A 16524-nucleotide genomic window follows, 5' to 3' on the forward strand; every position below is an offset into this window, starting at 1 on the left:
CTAGGTTCTGCTGGGGGTGGGGGAGGGAGGGGAACACCATTACTAATTAGCCAAGTTGAGTTAAGCCGCCTGGGTCTCTCAGATTTCAGATATTGTTACCATGTGTAACATGATTTAATGTTAATCATCCTAAGAAATGGACATCCATTTGGGTCTTTCTTAGATCTGACCAGCCCAAAAGGAGAGGGCATCTTCTTATCAAGAGTTTCTGAGTACACGATGCTTGGTGATGACCGAAAGGGGTGGGGTGGGGAGGGTGGGAGGGAAACTCAAGAGGGAGGGGATGAGGGGATATATGTATAAATACAGCTAATTTACTTTGTTGTACAGCGGAAACTGGCACAACATTGTAAAGCAGTTATACTCCAATAAAGATCTGAGGAAACCAACAAACAAAAAAAAAAGAAAAAACGTTCAAATTTGCTGATAGTTATTCCTTAGAAAGCTGGGAAATCATTTAATTTCTGGAGTGATTTTGGTTTCTCTTTGAACAGGTGATCAGAAAGTTCGATTAGGATTGAATGTCCTTTTTTTTTTTTTTAAGTTTTTTATTTTATATTGGAGTATAGCTGATTAACAATGTTGTGATAGTTTCAGGTGCATGGCAAAGGGACTCAGCCATACATATGCATGTATCTATTCTCCCCCAAACTCCCCTCCCATCTAGGCTGCCACATAACATTGAGCAGAGTTCCCTGTGCTATACAGTAGGTCCATGTTCATTATCCATTTTAAACATAGCAGTGTGTACTCTTGGGAGAAAAAAAAAAAAAGAATTCCTGAGCACAGAAAGTCCCCAAATTCTCTTCCTGTTCACCCAGTGCTCTCAGGCGGCTTGCAGTTGATATTCCACAATCACATTTTGTCTTTTTTAGTCCAGAGTCCTAGAACTGTGGCCCTACCCTCAATCAAGTTGGTACTCACAAGGCAGCACTCTTTGAACACTGTTGGCTTTGGTACAGAGCAGTTAGGGGGAAATGTCAAGCAGGTAGGAGGAATGGGCAGCACTTCATGGGGAAGGACATAGGAAATGTGGTCTGGGTCTTGGCTGCATGTGGCATCGGAGACAGACTTTCCCAGGAATTCATTGTCCTGTTATTCCCTGTAAAATTCAGTGACAGCCAATACTCCCACCTCCCCAGCTGAAGGTGGGAATCTTCAATCACCTAAACTAGCCAGAGCCCCCAGAACAGGCTTAGATAATGACAGGCATATAACTAATATTTCATAAATATTGATACGATGATTTCATGTATAAATAGACATTTAAACCGAGTTGGAGGTGGCCATCTCTTCATAGCATTTGTCATAGCGTGTAGAAATTTAGGAACTTGATTATTACCTTGATATTTATCTCTTGAAAAATTTGATGTTTTCTCCTAGCTATATTTCTGTCCTCTGTAAAATGGCCGTGTTAAAATGCCAGGCATGATATGTAACATAAAAATGATGGTCTGCACTAATCTGCCATGGCTGATTGGGGGTAGGGAGGTTTTCCTGTATCTTTTGGATATGTGTAACTTAATGGCTTTTATCTAGAAGCCAGTTTTGGTCAAGACATTGAGTATATTCATAGCTGTGCCTATTTTGCCCACAGTCGAAGCTCTCTTTAACCCCATGGGTTGGCCTCCGGAAGATCAATGTGTCCTACTGGTGCTGGGAAGATATGTCCCCATTCACAAATAGTTTGCTACAGTGGATGCCGTCTGAGCCCAGCGATGCTGGATTCTGTGGAATTTTGTCAGAACCCAGTACTCGGGGCTTAAAGGCTGCAACCTGCATCAACCCCCTCAATGGTAGTGTCTGCGAAAGGCCTGGTAAGCATATGGGTGAATTATGCATTATTGGAAGTTCATTGAAAGAGAAACTATAGAAGGCATCGTTAAGTATTCTGAAGTTTTCATGAAAAACAGATGGAGTATTGATTCCAAGCATATGAAGCAGAGTATAACGCAGAATTTAAAGCAGAAGGAAGTAGTCTCTGGCTCTGAATAGTGTGAGCCATGAGCAAAACCCAAAATAACTAACACTAATATTCTAATTAACAGTGAGATTGATTGGTTTGTTGACTACAAAAAGTATTGAGAATTGCTTGAAAAGCAAATTTCTTGGTGTTGGCAGAGAAATGCTGTGGAAGAAAGAACAAAGAATCCAAAGAAGAGATCAGAAAAGCAAGCAGATCACTTCAGGGAGAGTGGACAGAAAGATAGTGTCAGTGGGGAGAAAAATGATGGGGGTAGCTCTGTGTCAGGAAGCAGAAGCAAACCTTCATCACGATAAAGCTGCAGGTGCCGACACTTGGAGTAGCTTTACAGGCTCGAAGCTCTCCTCCAGGCGCATTTCGGCTTCCTAAAGGCAGGTACGGGGGCGGCATTTGCAGTACGCAGACAAGCCCTAGACCAGTGTCCTCCTGCAGAGGGACTCACAAGCAGTAGTCAGAATTTTGTGGATGCTCTTGGGAGGCTATACTCCACTGACATCATGTCTCCTTTTAGGAAGGTACTGTAATTTGTCTGAGGAATACAGAGGTGTGGAAGAGAATTCATAGCACTGTAGGAGTCATCTCAAAATATAATATCTAACCTTCCTGTAGGGGAACTTTTCAGCCATTTTGGATCCTGAGTGCTTTGGTGAATTTAATGAATGCTGTGGGTTTTTTTCCCCCAGAATATGCAAAGATATAATTTTGCATTTAGGTGGGTTGTAAAACCCCTGAAGTTCATCCTGGGTCTCCTATATCATAAGGAGCTTTAGAACCCCTCCTCTTATGGAAAGATTAGCTTGTTCCCTCGTGTCTGTCCTTAATGCTGTTTGAAAATAAAAATAATTTTCCCCTCAAATGTATAAATACACTTGACTAAATAGTATGTGATGACCGAAGACTTTCTATTTTCTCCTTCATTTAGTGTAACTAATGGGTCACAACCCACACTGAAAAGCCTTTGACCTTAGTTGACATGGTGGGAGCTCTGAGTGCCTCTCTTGGGTTTACTTTCCAGCGAACCACAGTGCCAAGCAGTGCAGGACGCCGTGTGCCTTGCGGACGGCGTGTGGGGAGTGTACCAGCGGCAGCTCAGAGTGCATGTGGTGCAGCAACATGAAGCAGTGCGTGGACTCCAATGCCTATGTGGCCTCCTTCCCTTTTGGCCAGTGTATGGAGTGGTATACCATGAGCAGCTGCCCCCGTGAGTGAAAAGTGAGCTCTAGGCAGTATGGGTCACAACTCCTGTGTGTAGGGCAGTGCTGTCAGCCTCAGAAAATTCTAGGGATGAGACCAGACTTGACCTTCTGCTCAGGTCCGTCCAGAGACTGCCTGATGTGAACCTGCACCAAGCACAGTGACACAAGTAAACAATTGTAGGATAGATCACAGTGTACAGAAATAACTTGCCCATCTTCGGTATCATATTGCTCAATCCATGTCATGTCTCCACATCTTAATCTTCTAGTTCATAAAGTGAGTGCATTCCAGGAGATGATCTCTAAAGTCTCTTCTGCTTCCAGCATCCTAGCATTGAGAGAGGAGGGGAGGAGTCTCAATTAGATGTTGGACAAAATATTGGGCGCTTTAAAATTTTATTATGTCATTTAAACAATCACAATAGAATAGGGATTTTGACTCACAGAAGTTGAATAGTCTGTTAAAGGAAAAGATAATATAAATACAGTGAATTTAAGACTACATGTGATAGTGAATTGTAGCTTACGTTTTTTTACAGCTGAAAATTGTTCAGGCTACTGTACCTGCAGTCACTGCTTGGAGCAGCCAGGCTGTGGCTGGTGTACTGATCCCAGCAATACTGGCAAAGGGAAGTGCATAGAGGGCTCCTATAAAGGACCAGTGAAGATGCCTTCTCAGGCCCCGACAGGCAGTTCCTATCCACAGCCCCTTCTCAATTCCAGCATGTGTCTGGAGGACAGCAGATACAACTGGTCTTTCATTCATTGTCCAGGTAAGATGTCTTGTGTATCCAAAATCAAGTGTTTCACTGCCTATTGAACAAAGAATAAAGCCTTGAAAGCTATGTTATTTACATGGATTTCTTTAAGAAAAAAATAATAACAGATCATTTAGGAAACTATTTGTTTAATATGAAAACTATTTTTAATGTCAGTTAATGAAAATACTAAGGACTTTGAGTTGTTTTGCTGACTTTCATTACAAAGTAATGAAATGTGTTCATTATAAAAAATTAACTATTACAGATGTAGATAAAATAAAAACTAGAATTCCTCTTCTCACCTCTAGAAGGAAGGGCTTTTAAGGGTATAATATAGATACTTCTAGATGTATAGTTTTTAAAATAAAAAATACTGTGCTATACATTGTGCATATGATATATTGTTCTACAGTTTTCTTTTTACTTAAAAATACATTGTGGCAATTGTTAGGGAAAAAATTAAAAATAAAATTTCCTACCAACCCAGAAATTCCTCTCCACAGGTGTAGAAAGGAAAGAAAGAAAACACTTTTATTATTGAATAAGCATTAAACCAGATTGTGGCCCATATCACAGCAATCCACTAATGAGATTGCAAAGACAGAGAGAAATTCCACCCTTTTAAATATCCCAGCATATATAATCCATTATATATACATGTTCTCAAAATGAAGATAACTTGTCTTCATGTGAGAGGATTTGACAGCATTGTTTGCTCTGCATTCTTCCATAGTTCATTCTGAATTTACCTGGTAATAGGGGTGACTACCTAGGTTAGTTAATTGCCTTTACCCAAAGGAGAGAAAGAAAATGAAAACAAACTTGTATCTTTAAGGCAAGCAGGTGGTTACAGTTTGGACCCCTTCCCACAGTGAGGGGAGGGCGGAACTGGCTCTTAAGAAGAGCATCTTTGAAGAGATGGCTCTTGAGTCCTTAAGAAAAACATTCCTGCTTTGTAGTGCTGACTTGAGGCTTATTTAGGTTTTAAAAAGATTTACATACATATACGTATCAAATATAGGTTTTCTTACTGAAATGCTCTAAGATAAGGGAGAAGGAAAACCTTCTCTTTCCCTTTGGCAAGAAGGAAAAGGGAAACTTCAGCCTGCCTGCCTGCCTGCCTCCCTCCCTCCTTTCCTCCCTTTGCCCTCCTCTCCCCTCTCCCCACTCCTTCCCTCTCTCCTTTCCCTTCTCCTTCTCCTTCCTTCCTTTCTATCCCGTCCAGTGGTTGATGCAAGAAGAAATAGACCTTGAGTTGACCAAAAGCTTGAGCCTAGACCAGCTGAGGTAGCTGCCCTGAGAAACCAACCCTGAGAAATTGGCCTTTGATTCACTTTTCAGTAAATCTCAGAAATGCACTGATGGGCCTCCAGAACAATTGGGAGAGGTTAGGCAGGTACAAACACTCCCCAGAGATTAGCAGCTAAGAATTTCTCCAAGAGCCTGCCAGACATTGCCCCTGACCACTGGGCTCTTTGTAAGGACTTCTGTAAGGGAAAATCACTGTAAACAATGATAAAGGGCCACAAGCAGACGGAGAAAATATCTGCAATGTATATAACACATGATTATCATCCAGAGTATGTAAACCTCTACCCTCCAGGAAAAAAAAAAAAAGCTAAATGTCAACCCAATAGAAAAAGTGGGCAAAGTGAAACCTCTAGGTGTTGTTTCAGGGGGCTCCAAGGAGCTCCAGTCCTTTATGTCTCAGTGCAGAAAGAATTCAGTGAGAGACAAAGTGATAGATAAGAAGTGATTTATTAGAATAGGACGCTTGTGAGGTTTACAAACAGGTGGGCGAGAGGGTGCCGCACCCTGAGAACTTAGTGGGCTACAGTTTTGTAATCAAAGGAAAAGTAGGGAGGGGGAAAAGACCACTTTCTTCCTCATTCTTGCATAGACATCATACTTCTATCACCTCCTCCTGTAGGTTGGGCAGGGGAGTTTTCTTGTCCCTATGTGGTCAAGCCAGGACTGTCATGGCACTATGGAAAAATTATTTTAGGTTTCAGTACAGTGAGGGTCTTTCACTTTGAAATGTCACCTTGCCATAAATTACTGTTTTTTATGTGTGCAGAGAGCATGTCCTAGGGGTCATTAACTTACTGAGCTCATTGGGCAGGATGTGTGTCTCATGCCACCATTGTTTTATTGTTTGGGGGCATGTCTTGTGTTTCTGTTGTATGATTTTGTTGCTAAGTAGGTGGTTAAGCTAAACTGCTTTCTTGCATAATCATTAACTTACAGGATCTCCCATATTATTTTCTACTTACAGTCCCCTAGTGGGATTAACTGTTGAATCACCTATTTTGTCCCTTTACTCTGTTCCTATCAAAAGGATGTAAAGTCATTCTCAGAAAAGGAAATAGAACAGGAAAATGCAAAGTAAAATGAGAAACCAGCTTTTTATCTGCCAAACTGGATTAAATTTTCTTTGTTCCTTTTTTCCCTAAGATTTTGAAGGATCTACATTTCCATTTCTAATCTACTAGTGGTTTAATTAATGAAATAGTTAAATCTATGCTTTTCCACTAATATCAAGAATATATCGGGTAAAATGAAAATTCACAGGATATAGCAAAATATTTACAAATTATATGTCTGATAAGAAGCTAATGTCCAGAATACATAAAGAAGTCTTTAAACTCAAATAAGCGCATGAAAAGATGCTCAGTATCATTCAGGAAACTGGCATCCTTATTAATTGCCGGTAGGAATGTAAAATGCTGTAGGCACTTTGGAAAACAGTTTGACAGTTCCTCAAAAAGTTAAACGTAGAGCCATCATATATCCCAGTATATACCCAAGAGAACTGAAAACAGATGTCTACACAAACACTTGTACTGATGGCTCATAGCAGTATTATCCATAATAGACAAAAGTGGCAAGAGCCCAGATGTCTGACAGCCGGTGAGTGAATAAACAATGTGGTACATTCATACAATGGGATACTATTTGGCAGTAAAAAGGAATGAAGTACTGACATATTCTACAACATGAATGAACCTCAAAAATATGGTGTACACAAGCAGTCAGATGCAAAGGCTATATATTACGTGATAACACTTATATGGAATGTCCAAAAAAGGGCAAGTATATAGGGACAAAGAACAGATTAGTGGTTGCCTAGGGCCAGGAGCAGAAATGGGGAATAATGGGCACAGAGTTTTCCAAAGTAGCTGTATCATTTTCATTCTTATTAGCAATGTGGAAAGGTTCAGATATCTCCACATCCTCATCAACACTTGTGTGTATCTGTTGGATTGTAGCTGTGCTAGTATATGAGAAATGGTATCTCACTGTGGTTTCGATTTGCATTTCCCTAATGACTGATGAGATTGAGCGTCCTATTGGACATTTGTATGTCTTCTTTGGAAAACTATTCAAATTCTTTCCCCAGTTTTAAATGGCATTATTTTTTTTACTATTGACCTATAAGAGTTCTTTGTGAATCTAGATACAAGTCCCTTATTGGATATACAGTTTGCAAATATTGTCTCCCATTCCGTGGGTTTCTTTTTACTTTCTTGATGGTATCTTTTGAAATACAAAAATTTTCATTTATCCCATGTGCTTTTGGTATTGTATCTAAGAAGTCAGGGCCTAACTGACCCCAAATCACAAAGGTTCACTCCTATGTTTTCTTTTTAAAGTTATATAGATTTATCTCTTTGTATTTAGGTCCATAATTCATTTTGAATTAATTTTTGTATATGGTGTGAAGTAGGAGTCCAGGTTTATCTTTTTGCATGTGGTTAGCCAGTTGTCCCTGCACCATTTGTTGAAAAGACTATTTTTTTTAACTATTGAATTTTGGGACCACATTTGTTGAAAATCAGTGGAATGTAAGAACTTATTTCTGGACTCTCATTTCTATTTTGTTGACCTGTATGTCTGCCATTATGCCTGTATCACACTCTTGATTTCTGTAGCTTTGAAGTAAGTTTTGAAATTGGGAAGTCTAAGTCTTCAACTTTGTTCTTATTTTTCTAGATTGTCATGGCTATTCTGGGTTCCTTGAATTTCCATATGAATTTTAAGATGAACTTGTCAGATTCAGTAATACCAACAAAAAGCCAGCTGATGTTTGATAGAGATTGCACTGAATCTATAGACCAATTGGGGTTATATTACCATCTTAACAATATTAAGCCTTCTAGTGTATGAACCTGGGATCTTTCTATTTCCTTAGTTTTTTTTTTTTTCAGCAGTGTTTTATAGTTTTCAATGTATATATCTTGCGTTTATTTTGTTAAATTTACTATACAAAGTATTTTATTCTTCACAGTATTGTGAATGGAATTATCTTAATTTTGTTTTCTGATTGTTCATTGTTAATATGAAGAAATATAATTGATTTTTGTATGTTGATCTTGTACCGTGCAGCCTTGCTGATGAAGTCGTTATTTCTACTAGTTTTTTAGTGGATTAGGGTTTTCTATGTACAGGGTTGTGTTGTCTGCTAAGAAAGACAGTTTTACTGTCTTTCCTATCTGGATACCTTTTTAAAAAAAAGTTTTGGGGGAGCTAATTGGCCTGGCTAGAAACTCCAGTACAATGTTGAATAAACGTGGTGAGAGTGGACATCTCTGCTTGTTCTTGATCTTAGGGGGGAAGAATTCAGTCTTTGTCCATTATGTGTGATGTGGGCCTTAGTTGTCTCATATTTGTCCTTTATCAGGTTGAGAAATCTTCCTTCTCTTCATAGCTTTTTGAGGGCTTTTGTCATGATTGGGTGCTGGATTTTGTCAAATGCTTTTTCTGTATCTCAATGATCATGTGGTTTTGTTCTTTAGTTTATTAATACTATACATTATACTCATTGATTTAAGGATATTGAACCAGCCTTTCAGTTTTGGGATAAAGCCCGTTTGCTCATGATGTATAATCCTTTTTACTCTGTTGCTGGATTTAGTTTGCTAGTTGGGTATTTTGTGTCTGTTTTCACGAGGGTTATAGTTCTGTTGTATAGTTTTCTTTCTTGTGTTGACTGTCTGAAATTGGTACCAGTGTGGTACTGACTTCATAGAGTAAGTTGGGAAGTATTCCTTCCTCTTGATTTTACTGAAAGAGTTTGCAAATAGATTGGTATTAATTCTTCTTTAAGTATGAGTGGAATTCATCAGTAAAGTCATCTCGGCTTGGATTTTTCTTTGTGGGAAGATTTTTGATTATTCATTCAATCTCTTTACTTAGTATAGGGAAGTAAAGTATAATACAGGCAGATTTTCTATTTCTGCTTGAGTCAGTTTGAGTAACCTGTATTTTATTGGAATTTTTCTATTTCATCCAAGTGATTAAATTTGTTGGCATACAGCTGTTCATGTTATTTTCTTGCAGGTAGCTTTTTAGCTATATGTGTTCTCCTGTTTAATCTATTGAAGGGTTTTTGTCTAGTGTGTGATTTTGTTTTATCCTTTTCATTTTGCAGGGTCTCTAAATATTGTGAGAGTTTTTTTCAGAGCTTGTTTTCTTACTTTATGAATGCAATGGTCTCTGAAGCCTTCTTGAATTTGCTAAAATTAGTATTTTTCACTTTCTTAAGTTTCTTGCATTAATCCTTCCTTCAGAGTTAGTTGTTCTATATGTTTACCTGTGTGTTTATCTAGGTGGTGCTTTTAGGTTGATGCTTTTCTCATACTAGTGATTCCTGAAGGTTGATTTGTATTTATAACTGAATGTCTAGGCTTATGAATACTGGGTGTACTGAGCTGTTGTGAAGGTGTGGTGTGATGTCCTAAGGGAGAGGCTGGCTAGCTAGTACCAGGGCTCTCCAGCTCTGGTCTGCTTTGGCTGTTGTTGAATGGTCTGCATTCCTCCCACAGTAGAGGAAGGAAGGAGCAATAGACCAGGTGTCTGGATGTATTTGGCATGTTCATGGTTGTGCCGCATACCTCCCCACGTGGGGCATTCTGGATACTTCTCGAAATTCAGTGATTCAGAAGTATCTCTCAGTACTTCTCATAGCACCTTTTCCTCTTATCCCAAACCCTTGTTTTTACATTTTTTCTATAATTTCAGTGAGATTTTTAAGGGGGGGAGAGAGAGAGGCATTTGTTCAATCTTTTTATCCTAAATCTGAATACAGATATTTTGGTAAATGATTTTAGGAATTACATTTTGTGTGTGTTGTGCTTTGCCCTTTAGCTATGTGCACAGTTGCTCATCTTCACAGGAAAAACATGTATAGTGTACACATCTTAAGCAGTTTTGGTGGAATATTCAATGTAGTCATTTTTAAGTTCTTCAGTTGCAGTCTATTTAAAACAACTCATACCTACAGGGATGGGGTAGAAAATAGGTGGGTAAACAGAATGGGTACAAGGCCATGGAAAGCTGTCAAGGTAGAGACTGTATTACTTTGATCAGCCAAGACAGATCTGCAGAAGAGTAGACCTTAACTGTTTTACCACAAAAAAGAAATGATAAATATGTGACATGATGCAGGTGTTAGCTGTAGCTATGGTGGTCATCATTTTGCAGTATGTAAATGTATCGATACATTGTACACTTTAAATGTGCACTTTAGATTTATACAGTGTTATATGTCAGTTATATCTTAATAAAATTAAGGAGAAAAACAGTCAGGTCTGCTTACAGGTTGTGCACTATGTGAATAGCCCCCACCTAAAGTCTGCAGTACACAGCTGTCCTGAGCAACCCTGAGAGGTCCAGGCCTCATATGCTTTTCTGGTTGTAAAGGAATCAGTAATTCCATTTATAGAAATGTAGCCATATAAACATGGTTATTTTTCTAAAAATGAAAAATTGAAAGCAAACTGAATATCAGAGCGTAAGGTAATGGTTTAGTGACTGGCTTCATTGAAATCATTCTGCCATTTAAAGGTTTGTTGATGGTAGATGAAATAATGTGGTAAAATAATTGTAGTCTACATTCAAAAAATCAAAATTGAAAATTAATATGAACACAGATGTGTAAAACTGTATGGAAAAAAATACTGGAAGGAAAGATCCAAATGTGGACAGTGATCTCTGGGTAGTGAAATTGTATATGATTTTTATCCCCTTCCTTGTATTGTTCAAATTTACTGTCATGAGCATATATTATTTTTACAGTGAATAACAAAAACTTTTTTTAATGGCTATGGACTTTCACTTTGCTGTGGTATATTTCTGATTTTCCTGAGCTAGCTCTTTTTTGATATAAGATCTTATTTCTCAAACTAGTTTTTAGTAATTTTGATGATTGTTTAGAGGCAGTAAGCACCCAGCTCTACCACAGGACAGGCCCCTTAAAATTCTTTCTTTCAGCTTGCCAGTGCAACGGCCACAGCAAATGCATTAATCAGAGTATCTGTGAGAAGTGTGAGAACCTGACCACGGGCAAGCACTGTGAGACCTGCATATCTGGCTTCTACGGTGATCCGACCAATGGAGGAAAATGTCAACGTAAGTCAAATTTTTCAGGGTTACAGATCGCAAACCAGGTGGCACACAGTATGTCTGTTTGACTTGAATATCTTGGAGGGAAAAAGCCACTTGATTTCAGATATTGCATTTCTTCAGTTATATTTGTCAGGAGCTCAGCTGAGCTGGGAGTAAGAGAGCAGAGCTGCCTGGTGTCAGAGTAGCCATTAAAGCAACTCGTCAGAAATGAATGGAGTTGGGACTTCCCTGCCAGTGCAGGGAACGCGGGTTCGATCCCTGGTCTGAGAAGATCCCGCAGAACAGCTGGGCCTGTGCACCACAGCTGCTGAGGCCCTCACGCCTAGAGCCCGTGCTCCACAATGGGAGAAGCCACAGCAGTGAGAAGCCTGCACACCATAACAAAGAGTAGCCCCTGATCACAGCAACTTGAGAAAGCCCGTGTGCAGCAACGAAGACCCAATGCAGCCAAAAAAAAAAAATGAAGGAGTTAAGGGATTTCCCTAGTGGTCCAGTGGTTAAGACTCCATGCTTCCAATACAGGGATCCCAGGTTCGATCCCTAGTCAGGGAACTAGATCCCACATGCTGCAACTAAAAGCCCACATGTCACAACTGAAGAGCCCACCGTGGCAACCAAGATCCTGTGGGCCACAACTAAGACCCAGTGCAGCCAAATAAATAAATAAATAAATAATTTTTTTTTAAATGAAGGAGTTAAGCCTTTAATCACTTACTGTGATGGTATAAGCAAGAGGCTTAAAGTGGGAAAAGCACTGACTCCTCTTGTTCCACTTTCCCTCCTGGAATGGTGTGCTGGTTGAGCATCAAGTGGATCAGCATAGGCTTTGGGGTCAACTCACTGTTGAGGGAGCCATGAACAAAAGGCCCAGCTAAAGCCTTTTATGGACCCTGGAGTCAGGAGGGAGGGAGAAGGGGAAGGGCTAAGAGCAGAAAAGTACCTGGGACTGAGAGTGGGTAAACCTCTTTGAGGTTCCCCTCCTCCTCCATATGGAGGCTCAGCAGAGGTGCCTGGAGGAGACCTCTGCCCAAGGTCTCAAATAAAGAGACTTAGGAATGAAGGTGCCTGAGCTAGGAATGCACACATGTGAAAGAGAGTGGCTGGCCAGCGGACCTGAGACCTTGACACAACTCCCCTCAGAGACTTCCACCCAGGCTGGTGTGGGGAGCGCAGCTTTCCCTGTAAGGCCCACCAGGGAGAGCCTTTGTCATTGTGTATGGTTGGGCCTCAAAAATCACATATAGGTTTTTAACCAGGTGCTGGACTCCTCAGTACTTCTAGTATTTTTAAGGATTTCAGTAGTCCCCTGTTTCCCCATACATGTCAGATAGATTCCTGTAAGCAATAGGATACTTTAGTATTAGTACACAAATTATATTTTTTAAAATGACAAGTGATACCAAAAAACTACTTTTGGTTTTTCTAGTTCCTTGCAGAAAGACCCGTGAGGTCTGAGTGGGAAAATAAATGAGAAAGGAAAATCTCTACCTACTCCTCAGATCCCACCTCCAGACTCCTTGGCATGGCCCTTGAGAATCTGATCCCAGAGCAGCCAGAAGAGAGCTAGCATCCTAGTGGAACCTCTCTGGGATTGTTTCCTCATCAGTAAAATGGGGGTAGTAGGGTAGTTGTTGAAATGAAAGCAGTCAGCAGGACATAACAGGTAGATGTGAGCAACTATTATTACTCTTCTGATATCCTTTCTCACCGCTCTTAAGTAGAATTTCTTGCTCAGATTAAAGGGTATTCAGTAAAAATATTTTTTCACCCCTTGTGAATAGATTTCATCTGTTAGATAGTAATCAGAGTACTTGACATTATTTGAGTGGTAAGTATATACAAGGCATTGTGCTGGCAGCCACTTGAGACAGTGGTGCTTTTATTATCCCCAAGATCAAGTAGCCTGCCCAGGGTCTCACTGTGAGATTTGGCCATGCTGAGAACCACATCCAGGACGTGTGGCTTTAGCTACTGGGCCTGGTTGTGCCACTTTGAGGCCATCATCCCTATATCTTCAGCTGTCATCTTAGAAAAATTACATTCTCCTCTGTGGCATTTGTGGGATCTGAGTATAGTTGTCCAGAACTTAGAGCTAGCTTTGTTTTTCAGAGTTGCAATCCATAATAGAAAGCATGATTTAAAAATACTGTGAGTGACACCAAGTCTTTAATGTTTTCTTCCTAGAATTGTATAGTTCTTAAGCTGTAGACAACAGCGACGATTTTTTGAATGCTTACTACAAGGGTGAGTCAAAAATTACCTGCACTCTGGCTGTAGAAATTCTATAGCCAGAGTGCAGATAATTTTTGACTCACCCTCGTATTTCATTCATGTATTACCTCATTTACTCCTCCCCAAAACCCTGCGGGATAGGCACTGTTATTATCCAATCACATGGACGAGGAAGCCAACGTAGAAAAGGAGCCAAGTGGAGGGGCCTGAATTCATACCCAGGCAAATGGACCTTTGCTCTCATGAGTACGCTGCCCCTCTCTCCATCCTCAGTGGAGCCTAACGTTGAACCTTGCTGTTTCTCACCCCAGCGTAAATTTTCTTCATCACTGCGCTATTCTATTCACAGGTTTCTTTGGGTGATTTTTTTTCTCCACAGGATTTATTTTAAAAGTACACCCATCTCTCGCCTAATACTTTTAATTTATTCACAGAAAAACAGGTTGTAGAGTGAAAAGATATTGAGCAAAGGATTTATTTATTTCAGCTGGAGTGTAAAGTTTGTCAGAGCTCACACTGTGTGTTGGATGAAAGAAGGTGGAGAAGTGTTGGTGGCTAGAGGAGTTAGGTGACAAGAGTCCTTTGCTGTGAAGGCTGAGAAGAAGGCAGGCAAGGGTGGTGAATCCTAGAGGGCCTCTGAACACTGACTGCCACTGGAATGCTGCCTCAGCTCTGAGCCCTGGTGTGATTTGAAACATGGCCATTGTGGAGAAGTCTCCTCAGCTGAGGCGGAGCTTAGCTAGACCAGCCCTGTCCCCAGAGGGCAGTCATCGCTCAGAGGTCTCTATGGAGACAGGGATTGTGTCTGTGTGCCCACACTGGAGATGCTTCAGAAACATTTATTGAGTGAATGAGAGAATCGTGATAGTGAAAAACAGAGTCTATTGCAAACATCAAAAGAGGGATGATCTCAGATTGGCACCAAACACTGACATTCTCGTTCCTCCTGGCCTGTGACTTTGGCTCCTTTAATGTTGCCTTGACATTATTTGAGATAAGCTACTGGCTAAAAAACGAGAATTTTACCCAGTAAATGAATGCTTTCACGTCACCTGTCTTTCCTGTTGAATCCAGTCCAGATAAAATTGTTTTAGGAAAAGTCTCTGATAGTGGTAATCTTTTAAGCCAGTTGTGACCACCCCCTTTCCTTTTCCTTCTCCCCAGCATGCAGGTGCAATGGGCACGCGTCACTGTGCAACACCAACACGGGCAAGTGCTTCTGCACCACCAAGGGTGTCAAGGGGGACGAGTGCCAGCTGTGAGTACCACACTCCCGGGACTCCTGCCACAGGCCACACCTCACCAGGAAGGGCCAAGGGGCTGTGAAACTGCCTGAACCCCAGGAGCCACCCTTTTCCCTGGGCCTTGTTGCCACGGGCTCTGAGGGGTCCCCAAGTTGATTAATTTGAAATTTTTCCCTTTCTACTTAAGATAGATCTAGTTTAGTCCCCCTCCATACTGAGAAGCTTGTCAGTTTAGCAGTAATTCCATAAAGGCCCTTTAAATCACATTTTTATGTTTGAGTGACACTGACAATTCCTGGCTTGCTGACTTGAATTAGTCTTTTAACTTAGTAACAACTCAACTTTTGTCACGTCAGGAGATTTTCCTAAAAGATAGAGTTGGAAGAGCTGGTATTCCAGGATAGTACTTTATTTGGCGTTTTCGTTGTCTAATGGTAGAGAGAGGTCCTCTTGCCTTTAACACATCCCTTCCTGTTCTAGCGTTTTCTTTGGTGAAGTATGTCAGACATCTTCCAGGGAAGAGTTTGGGCATCCCATCCATGAGGATGCAGACAGCATCAGGCAGATGTGGGGATTCAGCCCTGGCTGTGCCTCCACTGAGTAGGATGCTGTTGAGGCAAATCACTTCGCTGTGCTAAGCCTCATTTTCCCCATCTATGGACAGTGAGGCTAGTGATCGTTGACTTTAGTATCCTGTGAGTTGAAACAAGAGACATTGTTCCCCAGTTTCTCTCTGCCTCACCAGAAAACCTCATAAAGCAAGCTCTAGTTTTATTCATTCGCTCAAGAGGAGACTTAAGAGAGAAATGTTTACTAGTATCAAAACATTGAGCTGATACGAGCAGATGGTCACTGGTAAATTTTGTTTTCCTTAAAAAACGCTTGTAATGTCACCAGTTGAGACTTTGATAGTGGTATTCAGGAGGGAATTGCTCTGCCTACATTTTATAGTTTACACCAATATATGTGTTTACTGTTTTTGTGCTGCCCTGAAGCCAATACATGAAGAAAAGTCTAATCAAAGATTAAATTTAATTTTTAAATCTGGGTTCCTTTAAACAGAAAAATGTGATGGAGCAAAATTAATCACCCCTGCAGTTAATGGTATACAACAAAGAAATGAGGTATAGGTCCAGTGGAAGACTTTCTTTAGGAAATTTTATATATAAACAAGAGCGGATAATTACTCTAGATAGAGACACAACATCCTTGTATTTATGTGGGAAAACTGCTTGACCCAAGCTTTCCCCTCCTTTCCTCATAGTTCATAGCTATTGTGCCTGCCTTGATCACTTTGTAAAGTGGGAGCCTGGGTTTTACTGATGTTCATAGATGATATTTGTGGGGAAATTAGTAATTCTTTTTAACTAGAACTTTTTTCTCCAGACTGATGAACCATGTCCAAGGGTTGTTTTTTGGTTTTTGTTTTAAGTGATTCTTGATGTTTAGCCTTCTCTCACTTGTATTTAAAGAACAAGTTCAATTTATCCAGGAAAAGTGAGAAATAAATATATGGAAAATGTTTTTATTTTTTATTTCTATTTTTTTTCAATAACAGCTCTAATTTTATTGCAGTAATAAAAACAGTCAGATAGTTAGATGGCCCTAGGAGAAAAACACATGTACTTCCACTCAGCCACCATTTACATCTTTTAGCATAATCTCCTCTAAACAGTTTGCCTTTGTCACAGTCTCCATCC

At 40.3% G+C, this 16524-nt stretch overlaps 1 protein-coding gene across 4 annotated transcripts in view; it reads left to right on the forward strand.

Annotated features, from left to right (window-relative positions):
* The window catches only part of ATRN (attractin), a 154261-nt gene that overhangs the window by 88856 nt on the left and 48881 nt on the right, over positions 1-16524 (forward strand). For all 4 annotated transcript variants that reach the window (XM_057703490.1, XM_057703489.1, XM_057703487.1 and 1 more), the window contains 5 exons: positions 1598-1817; positions 3000-3185; positions 3720-3953; positions 11214-11351; positions 14745-14838. In XM_057703490.1, coding sequence (XP_057559473.1) covers positions 1598-1817; positions 3000-3185; positions 3720-3953; positions 11214-11351; positions 14745-14838 — 872 coding nt within the window. The remainder of the gene's footprint in view (positions 1-1597; positions 1818-2999; positions 3186-3719; positions 3954-11213; positions 11352-14744; positions 14839-16524) is intronic.

Source organism: Hippopotamus amphibius, chromosome 12 (genome assembly GCF_030028045.1).
Source record: "Hippopotamus amphibius kiboko isolate mHipAmp2 chromosome 12, mHipAmp2.hap2, whole genome shotgun sequence".
NCBI classification, from domain to species: Eukaryota; Metazoa; Chordata; class Mammalia; order Artiodactyla; family Hippopotamidae; genus Hippopotamus; species Hippopotamus amphibius.